This window comes from Scardinius erythrophthalmus, assembly GCF_964197995.2.
Source record: "Scardinius erythrophthalmus genome assembly, chromosome: 13".
NCBI lineage: Eukaryota > Metazoa > Chordata > Actinopteri > Cypriniformes > Leuciscidae > Scardinius > Scardinius erythrophthalmus.
In genome coordinates, this window is record NC_138233.1 from 27,548,443 (window position 1) to 27,565,557 (window position 17,115).

At 38.2% G+C, this 17,115-nt stretch overlaps 1 protein-coding gene and 1 long non-coding RNA gene across 3 annotated transcripts; both read left to right on the top strand.

The window, feature by feature from the left end:
- Positions 1–311: 311 nt before the first annotated feature.
- On the top strand, positions 312–6,797 carry LOC308700946. Its single transcript, XR_014031375.1, has 6 exons — positions 312–1,910; positions 2,018–2,103; positions 5,160–5,332; positions 5,776–5,858; positions 5,998–6,072; positions 6,192–6,797. It is a non-coding gene; the product is annotated as an uncharacterized lncRNA (long non-coding RNA).
- A 2,365-nt stretch (positions 6,798–9,162) lies between these two features.
- Positions 9,163–13,921, top strand: LOC308700941 (L-asparaginase). Of its 2 annotated transcripts, XM_081382872.1 has the most exons (6): positions 9,163–9,570; positions 9,683–9,778; positions 9,872–10,032; positions 10,112–10,195; positions 10,271–10,433; positions 13,656–13,921. In XM_081382872.1, the coding sequence occupies exons 1-6, from the start codon at positions 9,409–9,411 to the stop codon at positions 13,743–13,745; spliced, it is 756 nt and encodes a 251-aa protein (XP_081238998.1). In that variant the 5' UTR covers positions 9,163–9,408; the 3' UTR covers positions 13,746–13,921. The 2 variants fall into 2 exon arrangements, with proteins under 2 accessions (XP_081238998.1, XP_081238999.1); XM_081382873.1 differs by lacking the exon at positions 9,163–9,570 and having other exon boundaries at positions 9,621–9,778.
- Positions 13,922–17,115: the final 3,194 nt, after the last annotated feature.

A 17,115-nucleotide genomic window follows, 5' to 3' on the forward strand; every position in this document is an offset into this window, starting at 1 on the left:
ACGAATTATTAATACCAAGAGCTGCATCGGCTACTTGTTACACCAGTGTCATAGAAGTAAGGTTTACTTTAGTGCCACACTAACAAAGAAATTAATATATCATTCTGCTGCACGGCTTGTATTACGAAGTGTTTTGTTAACATTGTTTAATTGGTGTAATACTCTTTCGTTATTTTTTGTTTTTCTTTTTCAGAACTGGATCGGTAATTACAAAAGGTCAGTAATTACAAAAGCTTCGTCTGAGCCCCTCTTTAAAAAAGATGCTGACTCTAAAGTATCTCCTCCCTCCTTCCCTCCCTTCCGACATAAAGGAAAGTCAAAGTAGACTCTACAAACAAAGTTAAGTTTTACTGATACTTCATTCAATGTGTAATGTCGGCAAGTTTGATAAATGCTTTTATATATTGCAGAACAGAATGCAGAAAAAGAGAAACAATATCTTAAAATCGTTTCGCCACCTGAGGTTATAATTATAGCTCCCATACGAGGACGCAATAATAGCAAGATAACGTTAGCTTCGCGTTTCCCAGTGAGCATAAACAACAGCGGCGTCGTAAACAAATTCAGTCAAAGTTGTCAACAGCCTATAATAAATGAACATTCAAATTATAACAAACAGTGGGTGAAAACATCATTCACACAAATTGTCGCCCTACTGTGAATTTGCTTGATCATTTACAATAGAGATTGATCACTAGTTGTTAGAAACATATGTTGTATTCACCAAAGTTAACGCTGACTGCATAGTTCTAGCTAATTACATCCTTGTGTTGGTTTGGCGAACATGAATGTCAGTTTAGAAAGAAAAATGGATTTACCCACCAGTTCTGCAAAAACAGAGCGACTGAATGTCGGATTGGAAGCTCTTCTGCCAGCGGAGTTCTCGCCACCTTTCGAAGGTTTTTCCGATGTAAATTCGGTACTTCACGCGTTTCTTATCCTTGTCCCTCTTCTTTGCAATTTGTTCATCGCAACGTCGTCTCTTTGGTCGTGTGTCGGCCATAATTCAAACTTCCCTCTTCATGCTTCTCTCTCCTCCACACCCCCTTCATGTGTATGCGCAATAACCCCCCAAACCCCACCCTCAAATACTTCTTACCAGTTATTGGCTGGAACACTGTTTGTTGTGTTTTGTGGTGCGGGTGAGCCCAGTTTGTTTTTCTTGCCGTTTGTGGAGCCTTTGGTGTCTACAGAGACCGCGTTTTTTTACAGTGTGTTCAGGGGACAGGTAGCCAGCGGATAGTGAGGAGATGTTTGCTGTATGTGACAAAAAATGTTTTGGCCTAAAAAACGCGTCACATCACTTAGAGCACCTTTAAAGGCAGGTGGGCCACATTGGGGGAAGATGAAAAGCTCATTTCAAATGAATTAATCACAAATATATATTCCATCTCACATTGAAGAAATTGTCAAAGGCTCATACCACCCTCTCAAACTAAATTCCTACTGGTTGGGCTAGTCTATTCAGATCAAGGTGGTCAACTGAAGCATTAGTAGTCACAAATGGCTGTGAGTCAAATTATTAGTTGGATATTGGACTCTTATGTAAACACAGTTAATGTATAGTTAATGTAACCCTGGTGGTCCTTGACCACTTATTTGCCACGTGTGACAACACTGTTTTCATACATTGCCAAGCCCTGTTATGAGTTGTTTCTTCAGTGTGTGTTGGATTTTTAAAAGTAGGTTTTATCTATTTTGTGTATAGTCAATTATTTACTATTTTTGTGGTTGTCTTCTTTATCTAAATATTGTGAAGGTGTACAAGCTTGAAAATTTAGGTGTGGAAACAGCCATATTATCACTTGACCACTAACAGTCCACATTAGAGGTGTTTGAACTGAGCAGCAAAGGAGCCACTGATTTCCTTGATTCAACGGACACAGTGAACTTTGCACTGCATTTCAAAGGTATTGGTTATATGAAAATCCACAGAAATAGGCTCAGGCCCGTAATAGTGCAAATATACATAATACAGTTTTATGAAATAAATTTTTGTCTGTTGTTATGTCTGTAGCCAGCTGCTCAGCCGCAACACCCAGTACCAGAGATCATGTGCAAGAATCTGTTCAAAAGTGCAAGATCTATGCAACCAAAAATATAGTAAGAATAATTTCAAATACTTTTAAGACTGATGTAAAGAAACTGCTTATCTTGATAACCTAATATACCTTGAATGAATATATACCATGAATCCACGGCATTATTATCAAATGAATAAATTATCTAATGTGCCCATCAACCATTAGATTATGACACCTTACCAAAATGACTGTTTGCAGCCTGTACACTGGCTATCAACTAGAGGGGAGAGTCACAAATGTCCAACTGTGTAACATGTGCATGCATGTGTGTCTTTCAGAGGAGGTCGGAGGTACTGGAAGGCTCCCCTACTAGTCTCTGGTGAATCAGGACATGACCATTAAAGTTGCTGGACTTAGGGCCAATCTCATTTCTCTGTCTTACCCCTTCCCCTTCCCCTACCCCTTTGTCTGCGTCTTCCCCTTGCCCTTCGATACCGAGTGAAGGAGGGTAGGGGGAAGAACGTTTCTCTAAGAAATGAGACACCACTCGATTACCGTTTGCGTCATCTTCCCTTTCCGCTAGCTGGCTGCTGCTGCTACGTCAACAGAGGCGATACGCGTTGACATAAACAAACGAAGATGCCGTCGTCTCGGGTTGTGATATCGATTGCCTGGTCGCCCTTTATCTTTGCACGCTTGTGTGCCATCAGTCAAAGACATTGTTTCATTGTATTTAACGGCGGCGCCGGTGACATCATAAGCAAAACATTAGCAAACGGCAAATAGCGCATAGCTGCTAGCTAGCGGTTAACTAGTGATTCAAAACAAAAACATTACAATTAAAACCGCTTGAACGTTTTATTAAAGGTATCATAAAACACGAGTGTCATTAAACTGCTGAAAATACATACATTTGTGCGACTCACTTCTGAGAAATTCCTACCCCTCTCTTTCAAGTGTGGTCCTCCGCAGACTTCATTTCAAGGGCTATATAGCCCTACGCCTTGGCCCTAGCCCTTAGTCAAAATGAGAATTGGGACACCACTTCCCCTCACATGAACGCGCAAAACCGAGGGGAAGGGGTAAGAGTAAGGGGTAAGACAGAGAAATGAGACGCAGCCTTAGTGTCCACAAGCCTTACCCTCAAAAAGCCGTCCTTTTATGGAAGGAACCAATTGGAAGCCATATTGAAAGATGCAGAGGAGATTTCATTTGAAATAAGTGACATTACCATTGGTTTTCTTTCTCCACTTTGAGTTTTGGGAGACCATTTGGCTCTATGCAAAGTGGGGAAAATAAGTTAACTAAAGAATAATACAGGCCTACATGTGAGTCTTTGTATAGTGCTGGGCCATTGCATCTCTCTCTGTCCCTCCACCCCAAGCAGTCAAGGCGGATGGCCGCCCACCCTGAGCCATGGTTCTGCTTGAGGTTTCTGCCTCTTAAAGGGATCATATGATGTGATATGTTGCTGTTTGTGCATGTATAAGATCTTCAGAGTTACAAAGCTCAAAGTCTCAAACCCAAAGAGATATTCTTTGTAAAAGTTAAGGCATTATTTTACTTCCATAGACTGTCTCCCTGCATTTATCAAATGCAAGTCCTTCATTGCTGACAGACAATTAAATTACATTACATAATTATAAATTTTAAGGATAGACAAGGGGTTTGTTGAGGGTTGGTTTGTAAAGGCCTACACGCCTGGTGCATGTTTGAAGGCTTATAATTAAGCAATAAAAGGGGCTACAAACATGGGACCAACTCTTATAGAGAGCTCTTGTCCTCAGTAATCTGTGAATATAATCAACAATTTGGACACTGTCAGGTATGGTTAAAAATAATCAACAATTTGGACACTGTCAGGTATGGTTAAAAATAATTTTAAACCATTTAAAAATTAGATATTTAAAATCTGATTACATAGATGTGTTTACAATCCCTCTAAACTCCTCACTGTACTCTCAACTCACTATTTACAACCTCCAGTTCTAAGAAAAACACTAATGTTTTAAAAACTACAATTCCCTATAGCTACGCAATGCGCTTGATACAAGTCAGCACTACAGTTGTAGTTTTTCTGGTTTGCACAGTAGGGTTGTAAATTAGGGTTGTAAAAAAAGATATATCTACTAAATATATATATTACTAAATATATATATTATCTAGTACAGCCAACCTATTAATTACACTGTATCTAGACGATTTACGTTTAGAAAATGTAAATATGTTGGTTTATTTAAGATATTTTAGCCGAAACAGGAGAAATTGTTGAAAGTTTTGTTGAAATTGTTAAGTGTTAACCTTAACATGACCATATCTTATTGTTGAGTTATCAAGCTGTGGTTTTTCTGTGGACAAATGTTGAATTTATCATTTAAAAGTGATAGCAGCGTCAATAGCAACCACCATAGCAACTAAATGCAAGATAAAACTAAATGTAATATACATTCACAGGAGCCCCATTTGAGACGCTTCAGTCCACTGACCTGAAGCCTCTTTCACTCAATTCTGCTCTCTTGCTAGCACTGGCATCAGTCAAGCAAGTGGGTGATTTGCAAGCGCTCTCAGTGAGCGTTTCCTGCCTAGAATTCGGGCCTAATGACTCCAAATTCATCCTTAAGCCAAGGTATGTTCCTAAAGTGCTCTCCACTCAGTTCAGAGGACGAAAGAGACGCGAATCTACTCTGCCCTGTATATATAGCACTCTCGGAAGTTCCTGTTACATATGCAGGAGATAGTTCAAGTGTTAATTCTCAGGAGGGCCTTTTGTTTCATCAAGGGGTCGACCAGACACACTGGCACCAGCCTTACAGTTGTAAGATCGTTTCTAGAGTGACTGCTGTGTGGTTACTATGGTTAGGTAACTAATACTTACAGCGTCATCAAAGCAGACAGAAGTAGACATGCCAAGAGGGATTGCATGCTTCCTGAAAATCAATTGTTGCAGGGAAGATGCTCATTTGTGGTGGCCACTGAATGCTTTTGTATTCTCAGTCTCTTGTTGGAGCTGGCTTCCTGCTTGGACAGTCTGATGGCAATGCCCTGCCCATCTGTAGCAAAGTTAGGAAACACATGCAAAGAAATTTATTTCCTTTTCAAAGTTGATCTTAATATCTTAATGTATCTACTTTTCAGAAAAGAACTGCTCTCTCCCTTGATTCAGTTCTAGCCTTGCAGAATAGTTGGCCTCTGAGCTCACGGTCAACATCTTTAAGGGTAGACTGGAAGTCTGAATCATATTCTTGCCATCTTCTCCCAGTCCGGTGTTTTTTCTCCATGTTCAGCAGAGAGTCCTCAATTCTACAATGGTCAGCAATCTTATTAATTATTTACACACTTGCTCAGAGAACAGTGACAGATTACTGCTTACTTAATCTGTTTCACACTCCATGTACGACTCACGAGTCCCAGATCTATACATAAAAATAAATAAAAACACAGCACAAAGATTCAGTAATACACCTGACCAAACAGTGTATACGTTATAAGGGAGGCCTTGCTGATAATTGATTACTAATCACACCATATTAAATTACTGCAGTATAATAGCAACTCTCAATGTATAACCATTGTAACAGTTTCCTTCAAAACTATGCTGTTACTGTAATCAAACCTAGGCTTCCATGTTGAAGCTCATCAGCAGGGCACTTAAAGACGCTGTAATTACCATATAGTCTTACATAAACACATTGAACTCTTACTTGAACTTGTAGAACTGAATCAGCTTGATGATGTAGTCCCTTTTCCACAGATAAAGATATTACTACTGCTCTAATAAAGTGCTTCATTTCATGTAACTTCTTCTCATGGCTTACTGGATTATATTTCATTACTGTAAGTATAAAATATTTGCAATATTCTTTGCTAATAATATTCATGACCTTCATACAGTATTCAATACATTCACGCATTCACTTCAGTTGCTCACTTATTGCCATCTCCCTTTTCTTCCATTTCTCCATGTCTCCCTCAGAAACCAACACTAGACAACAAAAATAACAGAAAACAAGACAACATCAATACTACATACCCCGTGCAAAATGCGCTTGTAAATGGAATCTAAAATTACAACTATTGTTACCTGCTTCTTATGTGCATTGTTTACCTGGTGCCTCTCTGATGACAGATGAGATGTATCGATATATTCTCTGCTTTGTCTCGTTGCAGGAGCTGCATCTCTGCAAAGAGGGTTTCATTTACTTATGCTGACCAATTTGTGAGTGATCGTCTTCACTCCAGAAAATATCAAATGTATAAACAGTGCACCAGCAGCAGCACAGAATTTTGACAGGTTATGCAGCAGTGGACAAACCTAGGACAGTTGATTTCCTCCGTCCATAATGCAAAAGGGCATCAGTCAACAGGTCAAGGCGGTGAGATGGAGTCATCTCCTTTGTGACTCTGGCAAATCTTCGGAGAAAAGACCACAGCCTTTCCGTTCCTTCTCCGTCTGTGAGCTCAAACCCATCGAGCCGCTATAGTTTCTGTACTTGATCTGTGATTAAAGAAAAGTGGTAGAATATCACTGAGCATGATCCTACTACAGTGAAAACTGCTTATAGTGATCACAGTTACAGTGATCAACTACTTATATGGATCAAAAAGCTTGGGACAGAATCATTCCTATAAATGCTGTGTAAATAATTTGTTTATAGTAATCAAGTATTCCGCTTACAATGTTCATATTGTGTGTGTGTGTGTACATATGCTTGATGTGTGCAGTTGCGGCAAATAAGAGCAGGATTGAACTTAAAATAAACCAACATAATTGAGTTTGTGTTTTGTTTTTTATGGATCTAGATATGTTTTGCTTTGCTTTCCTGGGTTGGAAAGTCTTTCTTTATATGAAATTTTGTGGCCTCAAGACTGCACTATCAGGGCTACTTACAGTGCTATGCATAAGTTTAGACACCCATGCTAAAGTTGACTAAAAAGAGGAATAAAAAATCATCTTTTGGAAATTGAACTTAATGCCTTAATTTAAAAAATGAGGAAAAATCCAACCTTTAAGGACACCAATTTTCTTTGTGAATGAATAATGTATTGTAAATAAATAAATGTTCTTCCTTAAAAAACAGGGTGGATAAGTCTGAAGATTTTTATTTTTAAAGGCCAGTTACTTCATGGATCCAGGATACTATGCATCCTGATAAAGTTCCCTTGGCCTTTGGAATTAAAATAGCCCCACATCATCACACACCCTTCACCATACCTAGAGATTGGCATGGAGTACTTTCCATAAGATCATCTCTCAATGCAAATCAAACTAGCTATTAGGCTAACTGAAATAAAACCATGCCAGTCTCTAGGTATGGTGAAGGCTATGTGATGATGTGGGGCTATTTTGATTCCAAAGGCCAAGGGAACTTTATCAGGATGCATAGTATCCTAAAAAAAAAAAAAAAAAAAACACTTAAAAATAAAAATCTGCCTGCCTCTATGGGAATTTAACATAGGGGTGTACTAACTTATGCACCCTGTATTTTAAGGAAGAACATTTATTTATTTACGATACATTATTCATTCACAAAGAAAATTGGTGTCCTTAAAGGTTGGATTTTTCCTCATTTTTTTAAATTAAGGCATTAAGTTCAATTTCCAAAAGATGATTTTTTTATTCCTCTTTTTAGTCAACTTTAGCATGGGTGTCCAAACTTATGCATAGCACTGTAGATATTTTGTGAATCACTCCACCGTTTCTATTCTCACACTAATACATTAACCCTCTGATTTCACAGACAAGGCTTAAGACTAGTCTCAGACTAAAATGCATGTTTGAACTATTTAACACTTAATTACATTAAATCATGATTGTGAATACATCGGACAAGCTATGCAGGCTAATTCAGGTATCTGTATGCTATTGCTATTCACTGTAAAAAATAAAGTTGACTCAACTTAAAAAAATTGAGGAAACCCATTGCCTTAAAATTAAGTAAATAAACTTCATGCTTCAACTTCAAGTTCACATAACTTATTTTTTTCAATTAAGCATTAAGTTTAATCATTTTAAAGCAACAGGTTTACTAGATTTGTTTAAATGAATTGAACACTTTTTTACAGTGCTAACTTTTTTTTAGAGCCAGGTGGTAAAGAGTTTTAGAGAGAGAAAAATACACAATAAACAAATAAATCAAAACTTATATGAAAGCATTGAAATGTTATACATTAATACAATTGACAGCTTTCGTGTATTTCAGATTATAGAAATTGCATTGCTGAACCAAAATTATATGACGCATAAATAAGGAGAAATCTGACAAAATTGTGATATTTAAAAATACTTTGTACATTTTGTGATCTATTCTACATCACAAAATGTACAAAGTATATCAAGATTACAACTGGATCTGTTTACTGTTATTAGTGATTAAATAAATATGAGGTTGTTTCCAAATTTTGTGCCATATCAGACCATCAACACAGCCATTCCAGAAAAATAGGACTAGAGACAATTTTAAGAAATAAATTGGATTGTACATTTGATGCTGTAAAATATTTTAGAACATTAAATGACAGCCTATATCCTTCCAATAAATTTCTCATTTGTTAAATTCTTTCTCTGAAGATACTTTTTTTTTCTTCATTTCATTAGCCTACTCTGGCTCCGTTTGGAAAACATTACAGGACTGGCTGATGGAAAAAGACGTGGTCGCTGATGGTTTCACTTACACCTTACAGCCTAATCAACGGAATAGCAATCATTTTTGTGTTTTATTTAATTCGATTAATAACTAATTTATATTATTGGCAAAATACTTTTTATACATAAATGCAGATTCTCTAAATCCCCTTTGTTTATTATATTCAGAAACGAATTTAAAAAATAAAAATAAAATGCAAAAACTATTTCAAAATTATTTTCATAAGCTGAAATTTAGGGGTTGGGTTCAGGACAGCCACCTCCCGATTGAAAGTAGCCCAATAAATGAAGATTTTATTAGGCATATCCTACTATTTTAAATATTATTGTGGGTTTCAATAGATAATAGAAGGATTTGAATACTTAAATGCTTTTTAAATGTGTTTTTTTTTTTTTTTTTTTTTTGTGGGACAGCAGTTTGCAACAATCCTGTAGAATGGCCCGAACACTGGCCTTTATCTACGTATTATATATTGGTCAGGCCCTGGCCAATGCGCATGTGCAATCCTAAACGCCGCGTCTCAGGACACTGACGTATGCGCAACTAAACCCGCGCGCGGCAAGAGCCGGAATCTAACGGTAGTTTAACTTCAACAAAGCTGAGCAAGATAAAAAAAAAAACACATCTTCAAACATGTACTGTAAGTAAAGATTTATATCACAATTTCGAATATAAGAAAATAGAAACCATTTAGTCATGTTGTTATCTATTAAAATCTCTTTAATCTAAAGCTTCATTTGATGTATAAATTACTAACGTTAGTTGAGGAACCAGAAGCGGAACCATATGATCCGCTATTTCTTCCGTTATCGATATCGAAAATTAAACTGCGAAACCGGCAGTTCCTCTGCACCTTGGGCTCGGTGCTAAAACTCCCCTGGCTTAAAAACAAGACGCCTGAAGTGAGTGAGCTTACACTTTTGACATCCTTTGTTTTTATTCGTTTATTGAGGTGAATCAAAGTCTTTGGATGAATGAAGTGTCGTGACGTCCGATTACATTGTTTCTACCCAGGACGTCGAATCGATTCACCAAATGCTGATGCCCTGTTTTGCCGGCAGATGCGTGGAGAACGACGACTTTGTGTCTTTACAGGAGATTCTCAAGCGTGTAAGATGTAGAATACATTAGACTATTTACCTTCTCTTTCATTTGGCCTGTTATATCATTCTTAATCCATGCTTTATCTCATGCTTTCTTTAGATGGATGTAAATGCTGGAAACTATGATGGATACACTGCCATGCACACCGCCTGTGAAACGGGGAACATTGACATGGCAATACAGTTACTGACTCTTGGAGGAACATGCCAATTGGAAACACGCTTTGGTTACACACCTCTGCATCTTGCCATTAAAAAAAAGTAAGTGGTTTTCAGCAGTTTAAATAATTTAATTTAAGTACATTTCATTTTTTACACCATTGCCTTATACATATGCCAGGCACTTTGACCTGATCAAGATTTTGATACAGCACGGAGCCACAGTAACTCAAAATCCTGTGCGAATCGGCATGGATCTTATCAAGTCAGTCTTTCAAACAACCAATTAACTTTTCAGTCTGTTGTGGACGTTTGCATTCAACTGTCCTCTCTAATTTAGGGCGGTTTTGGCTAAAGACTATAGGCTTGTGCATGCGTGGTTCTTAGCTGGTACAAACATGAACCAGTGTGATTACAATGGACGGACTGCTTTACATGCAGCAGTGGAGAAGAGGAACGAGCTCATGGTGTCCAAACTTCTTCAGTATGGCGCTAACCCAGAGGTATAATAAAAGTAGATTTGTTAACATGTATACAGAACATTATGAACGCATAATCTGTTTTTATGATTGGTGGCACTCTAACAAGTCAACATGCAGCTGTAGCACTCCCTTCCCTCCCGGGTCAAAATGACATGAGGACCTAAAATTATACTTAATACATTTTTGGTCCAGAAAGCTTATATCATTTCATTTTGATAATATTTTTTACATATTTTGGAGATTTTTCCTTATTTTTTGTTTTATTTACCTCTAAATTACTAGATTTTATCAATGATTTAATTTAATAATATAATTTAAGCACATTTTTTCACATTCTTTCAACTTAAATACAAAATACTCGATTTAGACATTATAAAATAATTTTTTGGGAAAGTTTTAGCATTTTTATCGCATGACGATCGCATGGAAACGTTATATGTCTTTGTATTTTCTCTATTTTTTTTAATCTGTTCTGTTTTTTTTTTGTCTGTAATCTGTAAATTTCACATCCTGGCCAATGATGTCCTATAAACAATGTCCATATTTAAGGCTATGAAAACAAATATAGTGAATGTAATTTAGTAATACTATATATTATGTGCAAAAAAATCACATTAAATTCTAACATTGTAACATTACAATCTAAAAACTAAAGTAATGATTTTATTTTTAAATCCACTAAACTAAAAATGAAAATAAAAGCAAAGCACAGATTCATTATGTCTGATTACCCCATTAATGTAGAGTACCTTTTTGAATTACTGCTATCATAAAAATACACTTTGGTATCCAACAACAAATATTATAGCAATATGCATATTTTAGTAAGAATATTGTGGTCCCATTTATGTTATCGTTCTCCGTCTGTTTGGTGCGCGCCGGCGCAAGTCTGTAAAGTTTAGCGGACATTTGCTTACCGAAGGCTCGTCAACTTCTGACAGCAAAATGGAACTATTTTAATTTCTAACATTTACAGATGGAGAATAAACCTGTGAAATTTATGCACTGAGAAAAACAAGAACATCTCAACACATTAAAGTATCTATCTGTCAGCACATATATCTGTCAGAGTATCTGAGCCACTTTAAATGTTCTGCATTGGGAATGTTCTGTCTCATGCCTACATCTAGATTGTGCCAGATTTTTTTTATATTTTTTGGACAATAAGAAAAAAAAAAAATTCCCATTCATTCCTATGTGGGTCAAATTGACCCGCGAGGGAAGGGATTGCTACTATTTTTTTTATTACAACCACACATGTATTCCAAGTTCAAGTGTGACAATAGTCATAATGCTGGGTACACACCAAAGATAATCGGGCTGATTTTGGGCCGATTTCCCCTTTTCCGACAATCCTAGCTATGTCCCGATTATCTTGATGGTTCAACAGATTATCTTATCAGATTTTCCCTTGGTGTGAGGTGTGTTAAGAGTGTCCGAACCTGATCGGAAGAATGTCGGAGCCGCCTGATGGCAAATTGTAAATATTCAACATGTTTAATATTTACGATCAGAAATCCTGATGTGTGGGGGGAACCCCGAGGACAAACGCGCACACGTTCTGGAGATTATCACGTGAAACAAAACATTATCCAATCAGAAAGCGAGATGATGGAAGACACGGTCATTCTCACACACACACTTGCAGGAAGCTGAGTGTTAAGGGTTTAGTGAGGTTCTATAGAAGGATTAAATAACTTTTTCTAAAGAGACAGTAAATCCAATAAAGAATAAATAAAGACAATAAAGAATGAATAGATTTCTGTATAAAAGGTTATATATAATAGAGGTGGGAATCTTCAGTCACCTCACGATCCGATCCGATTCCGATTCTGGGAGTCACGATCCGATTCCAGAACGATTCTTTATCTACCCCCCCCCCCCCATTAATTCATTAGTTTACATAAGTAATTAAGTAGTCTATTTTTTTATAATTACAAATAAAATAAATAAAAAATTAAAACAGTTTTATTTTAAGAATTTTAAACTAATATAACTTCAAACCATATAAATAGCAAATAATAAAGAGAAGCATAGAAACAAATGACAAAGAAACAGAAGAGTGCTTTCAGTATTTAAGATTATCTGAACATTTTTCATTCAAGAACTGTGAGTGATTTATTTTCATCATACTTTTGTTTTTTACTTTGACATATTAGACTGAGATATCTTAGATATCTATTTAGCTGCATTCACGCTCGGATCTCTTTTTAAATACAAGTAGTAATGTGGTTTGTCCTCACCGTTTAATCCCTTAAGACATAACTTGCTGTGTTTACGTTCATTTTGCACAAGTATATTAAACCACTTACACGGAGTCGCACAGCCGCATGCGCGAGCAGTTAACACAAAACGCGCATCAGCATTTGAAACTGAAAGCAGCCTTCTGTTAGCGAGGTTCATATTTTAAATATATAAGTCCACTGCATTCCAAACCACATAAACGATGACTTCGTAGAGCATTTTTAAGGAGAATATCGACGCGCGAGACGGCACACTTCAAGTGTAACATCAAACATGCGCGTCTCACAGCGCATCCTGTACAATGAAGCCTGTTAATGTCCTTATAATTCGTTTCAACCTTTCCGAACTTTATTAAATATTATTTTACTGAAGGTACGTGTGTGGGGAATTGTTAGCAAGCAGAAGACGGGTGTTTCTAAAGCAAACTCTGTGTCATCGCACATCTGGTTATAAACTAACGTTGTTAAGCTCAGAATCGATTCTGAAATTCTCAGAATCGATCCAGAATCGTTGGAGAGAGAATCGCGATGCATCGATGGATCGATTTTTTCTCCCACCACTAATATATAATGGTGGGTACAATGTGTTTTTTTTTTCACGTGAATTTACTGTAAAAATCATTCCAAACACTATCATCGCAATTTCTTCCTGCATATCATCCGGCATGCTTATTCTGAAGTCTCGTGAGATTTTGCGAGATTTCCTGTGTTCTCAGTCGAGACTCTGGTTGAAAATCTGTTTGTTTGAAACTATTGGAGCAAAACGCTTAAATCTATGATTTTTTGTCCTCATGTTTGTGGTCTATCACATTTTGAAAATCTTATAAGATGTAAAAAATCTTTTGGTGTGTACCCAGCATAAGGTCTTGGACCACTCCGATGAAAACTTAATAAAAAATAAAAACAAAAAAAAAAAGATTTAAAGGTCAGAATGGCCCAAAGAGAGCATAAGCCATAACTGTCAACCTGTAACATGTAAGATTTGTCTTTTCCCTATCAGATTACTGATATATGGGGAAGAACAGCAGCAGATGAAGCAAGAAAGAATAACCTGCATGACATTTTGGTGCTCTTCAACCTTCCTATTTGAAACTCACTGTAGGAAGTCAGACAGACCAGGTGACATCAAATGCAAAGGCACATTACCTAAGGTTTTATACCGTGGCAAGTTCTTAGTAAAGTAGAGCACTACAAAATTGTTAACTAAAATCAATAGTTCATTTAATGTTCATAAAACTTAATGTTCATTAAAACTGAAACTAATCCAGGTTCTGTTCGAGTCATTTTTGGTAGAACATTCTTTTTAGAACAATTAACAAGTGTAGACATTCATGTGTTGTCAGTAGGGGTTGAACGACTTGTTTTAAAGTCGATATTTATATAATTAAAGTTGAGTCGACTAGTCGCTGATCACGTCATTAATGAATATAATCCAGTACCTGGCCTGTAGACCCGTTCGCAATTTGGTGTTGGGGGAATTTCTCACTTGAACTGAGTTAGTGGGTCCCTAGACATGAAAAATCACTGAGGTGCTCGTCCGCCATAGTGCCACGAATTACGTAACGGTCAAATCAAATATGGCCGCCATTGGATGATGATGATAATCCAACTTCTTTGTTTCTCAATGTATATACACATGTAATACCTCTATTTAGACTTATTATGGTATGTGGAATTAATTTCTGATATTGTTATGGCCATATTGGCTGACTTTTTACCTTAAAACGTCATGGTCAAGGTAATTTTCCTATTCTTAAGACCTTGGCCATAACTTGGCCATTATTAGGAATAAAAAACAGATGCAATAAGTCTAATTCTACTAAATGTGACATTTAACATTAATTGCTAATATTGTTTTTAACATTAAGGATCATCTTGTCATTGAAATGTCAATGTCAACATCATTTTTGAAATAATATTTTTTTATAGTCACTTTTTATTGTATTTTTTTCCACAATGATTTTTTTATTTTATTATAACAAGACATGAAGAGAAGAAATGTAACAATTATAAACATCCCTTTGAACTTTTATTTTAATTGGGTGTTAGTACAATGATATAAAATAAAACAATTGGGTGCAAATAAAACTATGTAGCAATAAAAGTGATACAAATTACGTCATACCAAATTAACTAAAAGTGCTCCATATAGTCTGATTTCTCTCAAAGTGCACTGTATGTGTGCATGCATGTTAGTGGGATGGGTTTTTACAGGATAATTTTTCCATTTTTCCATGGCAGAATACGGTGCATGAAACTCCAGCAGCACGACAGCCACATCGGCGATTGTCACACTTGCCTGCACACTTACATACTGTGAGCAGACTTGGTGGTAAGGGCTTCAGACATTTTGATGGCAGGAGGGTGCCAAAGTGCTCCATCCACCCATGTTCCGTTGGCTCTAGTCTTGCTTTGGCGTCCTTGGCTGTTGCAAGCAAGTGGCATGCCGTATGAACCAGAAAAGCCCCTCGTTGGATGTGGCCTCTGATCCCACTACTTGTGGGAGGGAGAGCGTCAATTCCAGCACTTCCACTGGTGTAGATTTCTACCCTGAAGTCATCAAATGTCTTAGCTGTTGTAGTTGACCTGGCCCCAGCCCAGACACGCACCAAGCACTTCTCAGCCAACGCTGCATCTTGCTCTGTCAAGGTGTCTGCCTCTCCAAAGTTGGCTAAGTATTGGACTGGGTCAGAAGCCATAGCAGCATGTTTAGTCCCCACCTTGCTCATACAGTCATCTCCAGTCAGGATATGTGCTTTAATCACTGTCTTTGTCAGTGACGCTCCAAGGCGAGAAACTGCTTGATGGAGTGGAAGCATTCGTCGCCTCTCACCAGTGCCATACTGCTGCCAGATCTCCTTCATCCCGAGTTCTTGGAAGTATGGGCTGTAGTGGAGAAGCAATGCAAAGGTGTCTGTGTCATTGGAGACTATGACAACTCTCTTGCATTGCTTCACACGAACAGCCCACTCAACATGCACCAGCAACCTGGCATCAGCCTCCTCAATCCAGTTCAAGAGGTCTGGGATCTCTTCGCCACCAGCTGCCTTTGCTGGTAGCACCTCATCATCAATGACAATAGAGCTGACAATGACAGTTGTGTTGGCACTGGCTCGATTGCATACCATATCCCGAGCTAACAGTTGGAGATTCCGCTTGTTCTCCTCAGAAGCCCAGAACTTGTCAAGTTGCTGAGGGATGGGTGTGTGTCTGTTCATGCCAATGATGTCGATGCCTGTTGTTGAGTCTGTACGCCGCATGCGCTCCCCTTCTTTCAGGGACATCTCGATGTAGGAATCTAGTACAAGATGGATGAACTCCGGCTCGTGGCAGAGGGATGATGTTGAGCTGATGATGGCATTGATGACCGCACCTAAAGTAGGGAATTGTGCTAGAGGCATCTATCGCATCTTCGACATGAAGTCTACCACAACATGAGTGGCATAAGTAGACTCAGGACTCCATTGGTTGAGATCAAGTCGAGGCTCAATCTCACTGACAAGTTTTGACTTGTTGACATGAGCTGGAAGGTCACCATCAAACAGGGGAGATGCTGAAAGCACATCATGAGAAAGTATATGCCGGATACTCATGCCCCGCTCCTTAGCAATGTCCATACTCCTATGTGCCTCGGCAATGTCTTTGGATGAGACTAACTTCTGCTCCTTCATACTGATTGTCGGTGTCTTCTGTGGTTGTTCGTTGAACTGAGGTAGTTTTCTCTTTGATACAGTTGTGCTAATTTTCTTGGTCTTCTCAACTAACCTCTCCTGCCTGTACGAGCAGTAGACACGCTTCCCATTTTGGAGACAGTTAAGCAAGCGAGGAGCGACACCTCGGTCAACAGCCTGCTTGGTGAGCAGATTGTGCAGTGGAACAGGCACATTGACTGTCACTGAGTATGGATTCTGCCGCTCTAGCACAAAGTCCAGCAGCTTTGAAACATTTTGGTTGAATGTAAGGCGGCGAGTGGTGCTCAGTGCATGCTGGAGATGGCATTCTGTCTGTTTCAGAGTGTGGTTGTTGGTGAGAAAGTTGAGGATATCAGTGATCATCCCAATCTCATGGAACAAGAGCTCAAACTCTGCTACAGCATTTGCATTGTGTGTGGCTCCTACTACATAGTGACCTCCAGGACCCTTTGACACTCGCTGAATGGTCTGCTCGACCTTCATGTCACCTCCCACAGCACAGAACCAGCCAGGGCGATCCTGCACAACCCACTGGCCTATAGAGAAGCGCCGGTAGAGCTCAGGATGTGTGAACTCTAGCACCTTGATTTGTTCAAGATACCATGACCCATGACGAAGGTAGTTTATGCAGTCACATTCTGCAAAGATTGGCATAGAATCCTCTATAGTAGCCACGTGTAGGTTCCAGTTTCCTTCTCTTTCGGAGACTACAGCATTTTTGATGATGGCCACCAATTCCAGCCAAACTCCAAAGAATTGGCAGAGCTC

Bases quoted from the DNA above. Each gene is read 5' to 3' on its own strand.
- LOC308700941 (XM_081382872.1), top strand. From the start codon at position 9,409: ATGTATAAATTACTAACGTTAGTTGAGGAACCAGAAGCGGAACCATAT. The intron at 10,196-10,270 runs GTCAGTCTTTCA...TCTCTAATTTAG, and splicing joins ATCGGCATGGATCTTATCAA to GGCGGTTTTGGCTAAAGACT. The intron at 10,434-13,655 runs GTATAATAAAAG...TTTCCCTATCAG, and splicing joins AGTATGGCGCTAACCCAGAG to ATTACTGATATATGGGGAAG.